Source organism: Mycena indigotica (genome assembly GCF_014461135.1).
Source record: "Mycena indigotica strain 171206Taipei chromosome Unknown Mind.scaff0024, whole genome shotgun sequence".
NCBI classification, from domain to species: domain Eukaryota; kingdom Fungi; phylum Basidiomycota; class Agaricomycetes; order Agaricales; family Mycenaceae; genus Mycena; species Mycena indigotica.
In genome coordinates, this window is record NW_023503023.1 from 76,681 (window position 1) to 89,411 (window position 12,731).

Consider the following 12,731-nt stretch of genomic DNA (forward strand, 5'->3'; position numbering starts at 1 on the left):
GACTTGGCGCTGCTGCTTCCCATCGTATCTGCTGCGCGCAAACGCTGAGGCTACAAGGTTCAGCCAGGAGCTCGGTTCGCTGCAGTCGAGTATCAAGCTGCTGATGGATATTTTCTGGAGGAACATAGAGCTGGCGAGAGAAGGGGGGGATTGCACAGTTGATGAGGAACAATGTCTCGAGTGATTGTAGCTGGGCGAGCGCACCAAGCGCCGCGGTCGTGAATTCTATCTGTTCAGCCTTGAAGTAGCGAAGATTGCCGAAGCGGGGAGTGTCGTGAGTACGCTATGGAGCATAGAATGAATCTCGTCCTCGTCGCTGAACCTGACATCGCTGAATTTGTACGAATACCCAGAGTAGCAGCTAAGCAGGTTGACAGAGATGCACTTGACGCACAGCGCCACGCTATTCGACCCAAACAGTCCCAGTTTATCCTCCAACTGCTGCGTTTGCTCCGTCGTCAAAGGTATAGGGCAGGAACGAGAGGTTGGTGAGTAGGAGTGTGCGAGCCAAAGAGCAGAAGCGCCCGATGCACGGGCGACATTGTGCAGGTCATCCCTTGACGCTCGTCGGAAGACGTCGAGGAGGAGCTCGTTGGGCAACACGGTTGTTAGGAGAGAAATGGTTGCCGCGTGAGAGCGTCACTGAGCGTGTGACAGCCGACTGGGATGCCAAGCCACTGCGCTCAACTTGAAAGACAGGTCTTGCTCTCAAGCTCCTTCTCCAGCTTAATACAGTCGGGTATCGGAGGACACAGTGCAGCATTCTGCGCTCAAAGGACTACAATGGTGCCCAAAAACCTTCACGGCCAACGTGTCCACGGACATGAATTTGATGGCTCCCTGTGCACGTGCATCAGCATGGTCCGTGCGCCGCCCGCCAAACACGGGTCATCGCCCTTCTTTTCCGCCCACTTTCCCCCCACACGGTCTGAGCCGACCTTGCGATTCTGCCCTCGGTGGCCCGCGCTGGTGTCGAGGAAGGAACAGCCTGCTTTCGAGGCAGGATGGACATGGGATCAGGCGCTTCAAAAATAAAATGTGGCTGGCGGGTGGGCGCCAGCGCACGCGGCTCCTTGTACATCGTATTTGTCCGTCGTCGTGGCACAATTTTTTATCTTCCTTGACCCGTCTCGGCGGGTCTCATGGTTGTCGTGTGCAGAGGGACAAGGTGTGTTGTGCACTTGATACTAGTAATTGGGGCTCACCCATTGTCAGTGTAATAGACGTTGTTGTATCCGTGCACTACTAATCAACATATTGCCAATTTTCCCCCAAGAATGGTGCAGTCGCCGTTATTCGACCGATCCTCTGCGTCGTCCACTATGCGCTGGCATCTGGCTGCCAACAGCGTTGTCCCGCATCGGCGTCGCGTCTTTTCGCTGGTAGGCACTTGCAGCGATGTTATACAGCATTTTGCGGAACACTGGCGCTTCCAGTTGATTGATTCCCGCGGTCGCCAGCTGACTCATCCCCGCATCTTGCTTCTCACTCTCATGGACGACCCGCCCTTCCCCGCGAGATCGAGCTGCACATCTTCCGCGAGGCGGCGCTGCAGCGGCCGCGGGGCATCCCAGTGTTGATGCGCGTAGCGTGGTGGGTGAAAGAGTGGTGCGTCCGGCAATGCGTACTTTGGTCCGTTTCTCTCGCTGACCAGCTGTGGCCGCCAGTGTGGAGCCGCTGCTGTACAACGTCTTGAGTCTTCGGGATCCGGAGGCTGGTCCGACTCTCAATACACCATTCCCAGTCTTGTCGCCGTCTGCCTTCAGGGCGCTCATCGAAGACCCCCGCCGGCAGGCACATTCATCGCGCAGTCGACCGGTCTGCGTCTCGACGGAGAGCTCTCCTCGTCTGAGACTAACAGTATTCTGAACTCCTGCCCCCACCTCCAAGATGTTGTCATTCTACCGCGTGGTCTCATATTTAGCACGGCAGACGTGCTCGGAACTCTGCCCAACCTCCGGCGGCTCACCACGAACCTGCTCTCGCTCTACATGATGACCGCATCTCCCGACCTCTCCGCGCTCACGCGCATCACACACCTCCACCTGTCGTTCTACCACCGCTGGCCGCAAGTCTGGCCGCCGCTTCTGGCGCTTCGTGCGCTGACGCATCTCGCCATCGATACAAAGGAGTGGTACCACGACATTCTGCAGAGGGACGCCCCACCGCTCGACATGTTGCTGGACGTGCTGTCGGATCCACATCGGCGGTTGAATGTATTCGTCCTGTCCTACCAGCGCGTTGGGAAGGTGCCGCTCGACGAACGCCTCATAGAGCACCCTGCGTGCCTCCTGGTCCACCAGGGGATCGGCTGGCCGGAGTGGCAGGATGAGTGGACAGGCGGCGCGACTAGTGCGGGGTTCTGGGAGCGCGTGGATAAAATGCTTGCGGAGCGTCGCTCAGCGGGCGCCCCAGGGAAATATGACAATGATTGGTAGTCCTTCTAGTGGAAAATATTCTGTAAACTATTGAATCGGAATCCTCCAAGTTATCAGTGCCTTCAAGTGCGTCCACTTCTCACACGGAAGCGTGTTGTCATATGCGCGTCTGTCACAGTCTCCTCAGTTCTGTGAAGCACACGAAATCAACCGTATGCGGCACACCTAGTACCGCGTCCCGCAGGACATTATACGCCTCCGCAACCTCGTGGAACGCCGGCGTCGAAGGACATTATACGCCTCCGCAACCTCGTGGGAACGCCGGCGTCGACTGGTGGCCGGGCACGTCGGGGTGGTGCCGCTTGCTCAGCTACACCTCCGCAGATAAGTCCCGCGCACGCACAGCCGACACAGCGGAGGGACCCACCGCGAAGAAGGCCGTCTGCCAGCGTGACCCTAACCCTCAACGCGAAGGCCTGCACCGTCCTGATGCCCCGCCTCGACTCGCTCGGGGTCGTTCCCGCTAGCTCCGCTCCGCGCAGGGTCCTGGGCTCATTGGACAGATGTTCTCCTGACCCGCGACGGCCCGGGTGGGGACCGCTTTGGCAAGCCATACCGTGGCTGGTGGTATATACTGTTCGTGCAAGGGCGTTGCTCCGTCAAGCCTAGTTCAGGAGTGAGTGAGCGGCGGCCGCGGGACGAGAGAATGATGTGGTGGAAGAGTGGTGCCGCTGGTGCGTTTCCTGCAGCTTCCTGTGCACTCGATATCCGACTTCCCGTCTCTGAGTTGGTTTTCCGATTTGCGATTGGAGATTCGGAGCCAGAAGGGGATCTCTGGTCATGGATTCACATCCTCGATCTTGCCATGCTGGTCAAGTTCACTTGGTGCATTGACAAGCGTCTGCTCAGCCTTGCCAGGTTGTCGCGCGAAGATGTCGTGTTCCCGCGGGTGCGACATCTTGTATTGCGGATCCAGAATTCATTGGTGTTAACCCACTCTGGCATCGAGCAGCTGCCGCACCTTCCCGGGACTCGAACAGCTGTGCGTTCAGGTCATCGATGGGCCTTATAACACAGAGATGGCCGCGAGCGAGCCAGCTTGTGTGCTTCCGTGTGTGCGCGAGCTGACCACAGCCTGCAAAGTGTTGCCTGCAGTTCTCCCATGCACACCATTTGTGAACAAACTGAAGATTTGGAATGAAGCTGCCGGGAGACTGCTGTTTACGCTCCAGCGCATCGAGAGGTATATTCCGCCCACGATAACTAACGTAGCATTGCAGTCGGATAATGGCAATTACTCCCTTTGGTCCGGGATCCTTGCCTTCTTCCCGAACCTGCGCACCCTCGATTTCCGTGTCAAAGAGTCCAGCGGTGATTCTCGGCCAAGCGAGGTGAATTCTGTCCTGTTATCTGCGGCCTTGATCCTATCAACACCGTTCTCCAGGCCCCTCACTTCCTCGCCAGCCTATCGACCATCCTTCCGCCCACTCTCGAAAGTCTCCGTGTCCATATTTGGTCCTCAAGGGCTGTCCTTCCCGGGGGGCAAACGGGAAGAGTGGGATTGAGCCGTCTTCCAAGCGCGGATGAGCTCCAGGCAGAACTACTGAAAGGGTGTGGCGGTCCACGGCAGATAGTTATCCGTGGGTCATTCCTGGACTTGCAGTGGACCAGCGATTGAATCTATCGCCGACTCGGACATGTGTTTGGACTCGTGCATGCCTAACTTCGATAATATTTCTTTGATTGGTAAGACGACAGGGCATTCCAGCATGTTGTCGAATAGATATGACAAGCATCAAATGACCGTTGCCGAAAACACAGTCATGCGGGGGGACAGCTCAGTGCGGAAGAGCTTGCTGGTAAGTGCACGTTGAGTGGACGACAAACTAGAGGATCCGTAGATTCAGCGCGTTAAGTACAATTGTCGTGGGCGTCAAGATACTGGCGGCAAGGAAGCAAAAGCGCGGGCCAGTGTCGTTGGACGTGTCGCGCAAGAGCCGGTCCGCGAGGCGAACGCGCGACCGGAGCTACACACCAGGGGATATATGGACCGGGCCGAGGGCTGGATTTCTAAGGCGAAGGAAGAGCCGTGGGGGGTGGCAAACTTGTAGATGCAGCGCAGCAACGGCTAGCAACGGCGGCGGCGGGCGCGGCGCAAAGCGGGTGGAGCAAGAAAGCTGACGAGCACGGGGAGTGGCATTCGACCATAGTCCTGGACGCACTGCCGGCCCGAGTTATGAGAACGAGCAGGGCGATGTCTGGAGTAGAAATGCACCCAGAGAAATTGGGCCTCGGATTGTCGTTCAGGCGCGGGAGTGGCCCGCCAGCTGGAACCCCTAGTGCAATGTGCAACATCTGGGTTATAGCCCAAAGGGGCAATGCACAACATATGGGATATAACCCAGTTTTCTCTGTCGCAAGTATTTCTTTATTAACTTTTATCTCTTTTGACTATTTTAGTGTCTTATGTCAGGTGAATGGTGATGGGATCAGTGTTCCTAATGTAGTATATTGATTGTGGAACCATTTTCCTAAGAGATCACTGATTTTGATGCCTGTGTGATCTTACATCACCCCCACTTGATTTAATATTGATTCTCTTTTTGTGCTACACTAAGCCCATAATATTACATACCGAGTCTTCGGCCTGAAGAAATGGTGATTTACCCTCCTATATATGATCTTATATTAGTCATATCATGTTCCCTTAATATAATATATCAAAATATATGCATAGCCCATATGTTGTGCATTGCCCCTCTGGGCTATAACCCAAATGTTGCTCATTGCCCCAGCTGCAAGGGGTGGGCCCGCAGGGTGCGCTAGGTATCGTCGTGCAAGCGCATCGTCGTCGTGGAGCGGAGGAAAGAAACCAGAGATTGATGTCACGGCCGCCGAGCCCGGACCTGATGCCGATCGCCAGTGCCACGTAAGCAGCCACGCCTTGTCTTCTCCTTCCATGTTGCGCTGGAGACGGTCCCGCCCCTGGTCGGGAGCGGCACGAATGCTATGCTTGAGCCACAGCGCGAGTAGGAGCAGGGATGGGCTGCGACGGTCGATTTGGCGTGGCTTGAGGTGCGTGTTGTGCATTCAGTCTCTATTTCGCTGATCTACTCCCCAGTAATCCCTCACTTTTCGCTGGCGAGTCTGACACCCAGGGTGGCGGCCTCTACTGGGCGGAAACAAGCGGCGTGAAATCAGCCGCGGACGGCCCGGATGGCAAGCAGCAGGGCACAACCAGGCGGGGACAAGGTGCGTGTGCTATTTCGTCCCGTAACTGGGTCCTGATAGTCGCCTACGCGTGTTCAAGTTTTTCACGGTGCGTTACCCATGTCTTGCTCATCACGCAGAGCCAATCGCTCATTTCACTAATAGGTCTACTGCCCCCACCGACGGCGCTCCGCCTTCCGCAGACACCACCGGCCCGTTCGCCCGACGCTGCAATCGATTCCCATTCCACTCCTCTCCACCTGCCCCCATGTCCTCTCCAGTCCCCGTCTTTCGACGCAAAAGCGATGCCCTTCCGCCGGTTGGGCCCCAGCGGTCTGCGCGTGCCGCTCTTCTCTCTCGGCGGCTGTCCGTCTTTGCGCATTCCCCATTGGCTTTAGCTGAGCTCTCGACAGGGCTCACCCTCGGAGGCTCCGTCGTCGGCGAGAGGCGTCAAGGACATCATGCAGGCCGCCTTCGAGAATGGGATCAACATGTTCGACACCGCGGAGGACTACCAGAAAGGTGCGGCTGAGCGCGAAATGTGCGTTCCCTGAGATTCCCTTCTGACCACGCTTTCTCTGACTCCAGCAAAATCAGGGGACACGCTATCAAAGAACTTGGCTGGCGCCGCACGGACCTCGTCATCTCAACCAAGATATTCTGGAGCCACGAGCCAGGCACGGGCCCGAACGACACGGGGCTGTCGCACAAACAGTGCGCCACCTTCCTTTCCTTCCTACAACTCTGACTGGCAACAGCGTTATCGAGGGCACGAAGGCTTGTTTGCGACGGCTCCAGATGGACTATGTCGACGTCATCTTCGCGCATCGTTGCGATACCACCGGTGGGTTTCTTACATTCGCCATAAGGAGGTCAACTGACGCAGGCTAGTTCCGATGGAGGAGATCGTCCGCGCATTTAACTATGTTATCGACCAGGGCTGGGTGAGTGGTGGATTTTGTCTATCCATATCCACTAAGATTCACACGCAGGCTTTCTACTGGGGCACCTCCCAGTGGAGCGCACCAGATCGAGGAGGCGCATCGTGAGCGTGTACCTCTCCCGAGACCTCCCGTCGCTTACCCGCAGCACAGATGTTGCCACGCGCTTAAACCTCATCGCGCCCGATCGGAGCAGTGCAAGCACAAGTCTGCGCCATCTTCTTTCTTCCTTCGAAATAATGCTGAGGAGACGATAGCATGTTCCACCGCGAACGTCCGGAGAAGGAATACACGTGCGTGGGCAACCATCAAACTTCAGCAGTAGCTAATGCTGACTTTGTAGCCCTTTGTACGCCAAGTACGGCCTGGGCACAACCGCATTCTCTGCACTGCAGGGCGGACTGCTGACGGGGAAGGTATATCCTCCTCAACCCTCTAACACGTAAACTAACTTTGCTAGTACAACGACGGCATCCCAGACGGCACGCGCTTCGCCACCGTGCCCATGTTCCCCTGGGGCGACGGAGGGTCCCCAGGGCGAAGAGCTGCTTTGGAAAGTGCGTCTCCTCAGCCAAATTGCTGCGGGTGCGTCGTTTCTCCCCGACTTGCTGAACTCTGGGCGGAACCCGCTGGCGCTCGCGTGGGTTGCGGCGCACCGCCACACTTCCACAGTCATCCTCGGCGTGTCCTCCGTCGCACAGCTCGAGGCGAACCTCGGCGCGCTTGAGGTCCTGCCCAAGCTGGATGCTGCGGTGTTGGCGCGGATCGAGGCTGTGTTGGGTAACCACCCGCAGGAGCCGGTGCGTATTTCTCTATCCAATGATGAGGTGGATAATGCACTAATGATGTTGGTGTAGGAGACGTATGGTCGCCCGCCGCTGGATCAGGGCATCCTTTGACTCGGTGCAATATCACCCCTATCTTTCCTTTGACCACAAGATCAGCTCAAGTAAGGAAGAATACAAATGCCACTCATTCTCTCGTTTATCAATATTGAATATCTTTTGTGATCTGGTGTGCTCAATTCGTATGTGTCTATATCATGATTATGCGTCCTTTGTCCACTGGAGGTTGAGATGGAAGGGTGGTGCAAGTATCGAAATCCAGCTCAGATTGGGGCAACGGGCGAAGCAGCTGCCTCCGTAGCACTTGTCCTGTCTGCATCACCAAGGTGTCGGACGAGGAACCGCTCCGGGGCCACGGCGAGAGAACATACTCGTGTCCGAGTACTTGACTTCGAGCCGCTGCAAACCCAAGGGAAGACTAGCCGGGAAGCCCGTGAGGAAGGCGGCAGGCTGTGATAGTATTGAGTAGGGTATGGGCACAGTTCGGATGACGACACTTAGGAGACATTCACTTACGGCGGGCACGCGTCCGGACAGCATCGTTACGGTGAAGTCGAGGGTATGCAGGTGCGGAAAATGTGCAAAGACCGCGCCCCACACGGCAAGATCGCCGTCCTCCGAGTCGCATTCGAGGGTGAGTGTCGTGATTGTCACGGGGATGCACTGCCTATTGCGCTGCAGCACGGACACTAAGCTTGTGGCATCAGCGTTTTCGACATGCAATGTGTGGATAGACGGTGCAATCCGCAGGAGGAGGGGTAAAGCTTCACTGGCTTCATACGTGGTCGTGAGCTTGAATACAGCGGGAAACAACGGTTCGCCGCCGTTAGGGCCATCCCACGGCAGCCCCGGATCGTCCACATAGAGTGCCGCCTCGACACTAAGCTGCTCAACTGCGGGAAAGGCCGCTTGCAGCTGCACACAGCCAGAGTAGGTTAGCAACGCGCCGCAGCCCTCGGAGAGTCTAAGCGCCAGGTGTTTTACGTGAGGTAGCACACTCGTAAGCCCTTCCACTGGTTGATCCATGTCCAGGCTGACCGCGGAGAGTGTGATGGGCTCAAAGCGCGAACCATTCTGAGAGCGTGCACGTGGGACTGTATGCTGCCGAGGTGGCGACTTTGACGCTTGAGACACGGATACGGATGTCGAGTGCGTTAATAGCGGCACGAAGGAATGCCTGGATCTCGGAGTCCACAGAACAGGCAAAGAGATCCAGCTCAATCGGGCCGCGGACCTGCGCAAGGTTGGCGAGCGCAGAGAGCGTGAATATGAGACTGTGGCCATAGAATTTGCGTAGGTTAACGAACTTGGAGATGCCGGCGAATAGCACGTCACAGATGGTGTGCGTGCCGGCTACATCGTTGAATACTGCGTCTCTGCTTCTTTCGGCGAAGCCATTCACTTCCTCCCAGGCGACATTGATGCAGTGCACATACGGCGCAATGGCGGGGGACATGAAGAAGGCCAGTTTTGCGATGGCATCCACCACCTCATGAGCAGGTGGGAGCTTAAGGATGGCGCCGCCTGACCAGGCAATGCGCTCCTCCGCGGGCGCATATGGCTTCACGGCAAGCTTGCTGTAGAGGAATGGGCGGGCAAGCAGGCGCAGGCGACGAGAAGCAAGAGCGACGAGCTTGAGCTGGGCGGGCGACACATCTTTGAGCACTTCGTGAAAGAGTTCGTTCGGAAACATGGAGCGACCAGTTGCAGCCAAGCTGGAAGTGAAGAGAGGAAAGCGCTGCCACATATTGACAGCGCACACGTGTGCCCAGCCAATCGGCGTGCCCGGCGCGGGAGCTAATCATGATGTGATCGCCCAGTCACATCTTACGCAATCGCCTCCCTTTTTGTTCCTGACGCCCATCTCGACGCACAATGCCAGCCTTTGCAGCACACCTGCGGCGCCAGCTGGCGCAATGCTACGGCAACACTAACCGATACGCATGCGCCAACCACCCCTTCTCCAGTCGCCAACTTCTCCGGGAGTCTAAATCTGTGGCGACACTGTGCTGCTGGAGATCTTTGCCTGGCGTGTTACGCTGTCCTCGCTTTCCCGACATCACTGACCGAGCGCACCTTTTTTACAAGCCCACTCTTATCCTAGCTTATTCTCTGTCTTCAGACACCAGTCATCAAATCGACCGTATGCTCTACCCGAGCAGGAATACTAGCAACTGCCTCGGATTTCCCAACCGAACTTGGACCGCTGCCCCTGGTATGCAAAATGTGGTCTGGGCCATACTGGATTCTCCTCCGCGCTGCAAGCTTGGACCTTGGCTTGTGCCCAACCACTGGCAGTCCTTTGATGCCCGCGCCGCAGCCACCTCAGCTTCCTGACGCCCAACTCGGTCAGCACCATCTTGCGCACATCGACAATGATCATCATCTTCCAGCATATGGACCTGCCGCTGGAGAGTGGTCATCTTCGGATTTGTTCCTCCACTCCGGTCCGGTATTTATACTAATAACTATGCAGCGTGTGTGCAACAGCACTGTCGAGGACACGAATTAACTCGTCTCGATGCAAAATGCCAGCCTCAGGGGCAGATCTACGCAACACTAGCCGATACACATGCCCCAACAACTCCTTCTCTGGATGCCAACTTATTCGAGAGTCTAAATCTGTATTGAGACTCTCCGCTGAGACGAAATTGCTAACACAGGACTTACACCGGCGCATCGATTCCGACTCTGTGGGTCCGGACTTGGCAAATCAAACGTCGACGCAACTTGAAAGCTCACGCTAACGGGTCTGCGCGCTGGCCATCCGGAGACGATCGTGCCCCGTGGTGCTGCTTGCCATCCGCCTCAGCGCTATGGAGGATAATCCGTACACCTGACACAATATCACACCAGGCGCCTGCCAGGCTACCGATTCCGGCGGATTGGTGGCCGCCGCGCTTGCGGTTGGCTTATGCCCAACTGTGGCCGGGCCGTGGATGCTATCGCTGCGGGCCGCGTCAGCTTCCCCACGACGATCTTAGCTGCCGACCGGCGCATCGACATCAACTCGACGACGCGCCGCTGAAGAGCATCCTAACTCGGAGGCGTGTTCGAGCTGCCCTGACGTCATTGGCGTCTTCATCAAGATGTTCTGGAGCGGTGGAGCAACAACACGGACATGGGCTGTTTTGCGCAAGCAGTGCGCTATCTTTATTCCTCCACTCTGCACCGGTATTCATGCGATGCAGCCCGTGGGCAACAACGCTGTCCATTAGCGCCTCCAAATGATGCGCGCAGCAGATTGACCTCGGAGAAGCCGCACTGTATACTTCTCCAATGCTCAGTGTGCTCTTCCACCTTATCGGTCTTCTGAAAGCACTGATCAACCGACAGTGTGTTCCACCATACTGCATCTGCATTCGACCCTCAAGCATCTATCCCCGCGGCCCATGTTCTGCGGGATCACGGACATGCCGCCGCGGGCGCGGCGCACTCCTCAGCCCGCCCGGCAGGTGCGTCGCGGATGGGGACCCACCTGCGTACCGTTTTGTTGACGTCGGTGGGGCACCGGACTGGTCCCGGGTCCTGCATCTCGTCTCCTGCCAGGGACGCTGTTCGTTAGCCCCGGGAGAGCGTCTTATGTGCCTTGAGCTGCTTAATTGCCAAATTAATGTGTGGATGCATCAATGGTCCCCGCGTGCGGCGACAGATACCAGCGGCGGAGCTAGCTCCACACGTAGCCTGTCTGTGTCCGAGTCGGACACCATCATCTGTCTCCTTCACTCCAATGCCCAGTGATCCACTGAGATCAGCACTGAAGAGCCTCGTGGATTTTTACAAAGAGATGTGCATATGGGCATGGTCTAATACCTCAGCTGCAGGAGCGGAACCTCAATCATGATATGATGCATTGACGGGCAGCGTGGCGCAACTGCGCCAGCAGCCTGTCGGGGTCGGGCACCGCGGTTCGCGTTCGGCGCAATCACTGTGTCCGCGTCGGACTGCCGGGATGACCTTCCCATCACACTGAGCCCTTTAAGTGTGGACGGAAGACGCGGAGGCAGTGACGCAACAAGGGCCAATACCTGCGACTTCCAGATCAGTGTAGGATACTGACCTATTTCATTCAATTAGGCGGGTCACGGTCACATCGGATTTTTTGGCCGAAATATTTTGGCGGGTCACGGGTCACAGCCAAATCTTTTGGTCCCAAACTGTCCTAATCGGGAAGATTTCGAAATTTTCGGCGCCTGCGGGCGCCGAACTTCCCAATCGGGTAATAGGTCACGCGAAATTCGGCCTGTGGCCGGTAGTGGACATTTCGGCCAAACGGTCACGGGTCACAGGCCCGCTGAATTGATCGAAATGGGTCAGTATTCCCTCCCCCCAGCTCCCCACACACACCAAGCAAGCAAGCAAGTAAATAATCACCACGACTCAACATTGAACTCCCCCACGTGACGGTGCTAGCCCAAGCCAAAGCTTTTGATACCTGATGTCACGCATCACACCAGACCAGTCTTGAGGCTTGGAGTTGGTGCAAGTCCAACCTAAGCTCAAGTTAACTTCAAGGCCCATTGAAACTGGGCCTGACCATAGTCATATGCCTGTCAGGGGAACCCCCACTTCGGCCTCCTTCAGACCATCCGAGCGCATCCGAGGCACATCCGACCGGCGCCCCCTCGGACGCTCCGACCTACCCCAACCCTCGTCCTCGGCCTCCTTCGCCCGCACAATCACTGATCCGTCAAGACCCTCCCAACGATCACCTTGGGACAGAGCCTGCAACGCCGCTCAGCTCAGGCTTTCTGCGCTCTACGTCGGCAGTTACGGACGACCAGTATATAGTTGGCGCCCTAGCAGGCAGACCCTTAGAGTTTCTTCTCTTTGGATCCTCCCCTGCTAGGTCGGTCCCTCCGTGTATTTCCTGTAGCTTTTATTCACGTCTTGGATCCTCCCCTGCTAGGCTTTCGTCGGAGTCTCCAGGGTTGCCCTTACAATGCCATCCAGACAGCTGGTAGACCGACTGTGCTATGCTGCTGGTTCGCCGCCTGTTAGTGTTACTCAGACAATTGCTGAGTAAGCAGTGTTCTGAAACAGTGTAACGCTGTGACATTAACAATAACAAATGCCCGCCGACACCCTGGTGTGGGTTGCAATATGCAGCAATGCCAGTGCCAGACCGAACTTAGGCAGCCGTGGCTTGAGTCGGACCGACTCCGAATCTTGCAAGCGTCACGTGTGCAAAAGGCCGACGCAGTAATGGCCGATGCAATAATGGCTGATGCAGTAATGGCTGATCCGGTAATGGCTGATCCGATAATGGCCGATGCAGTGATGGCCGACCAGCAGTAAGGGCCGACACGCTCTGGACCACCGCCAGGGAGAACCCCAAACCGCGGTCAGAGTCCAAG

General features: G+C 56.7%; 1 protein-coding gene across 1 annotated transcript; it reads left to right on the forward strand.

The window, feature by feature from the left end:
* Nucleotides 1–1,579: 1,579 nt before the first annotated feature.
* MIND_01431800 (Aldo-ket-red domain-containing protein) lies at nt 1,580–7,428 on the forward strand (the record flags this gene model as incomplete). Its single annotated transcript, XM_037370698.1, has 22 exons — nt 1,580–1,608; nt 1,655–2,434; nt 2,496–2,504; nt 2,557–2,891; nt 2,942–3,420; nt 3,458–3,769; nt 3,823–3,989; nt 5,403–5,453; nt 5,500–5,630; nt 5,670–5,697; nt 5,754–5,958; nt 6,002–6,129; nt 6,186–6,302; nt 6,347–6,432; nt 6,480–6,532; nt 6,581–6,633; nt 6,683–6,736; nt 6,787–6,822; nt 6,873–6,945; nt 6,990–7,057; nt 7,101–7,329; nt 7,387–7,428. 22 exons carry the CDS (start codon nt 1,580–1,582, stop codon nt 7,426–7,428), a joined length of 3,465 nt encoding a protein of 1,154 aa, XP_037212889.1.
* Nucleotides 7,429–12,731: the final 5,303 nt, after the last annotated feature.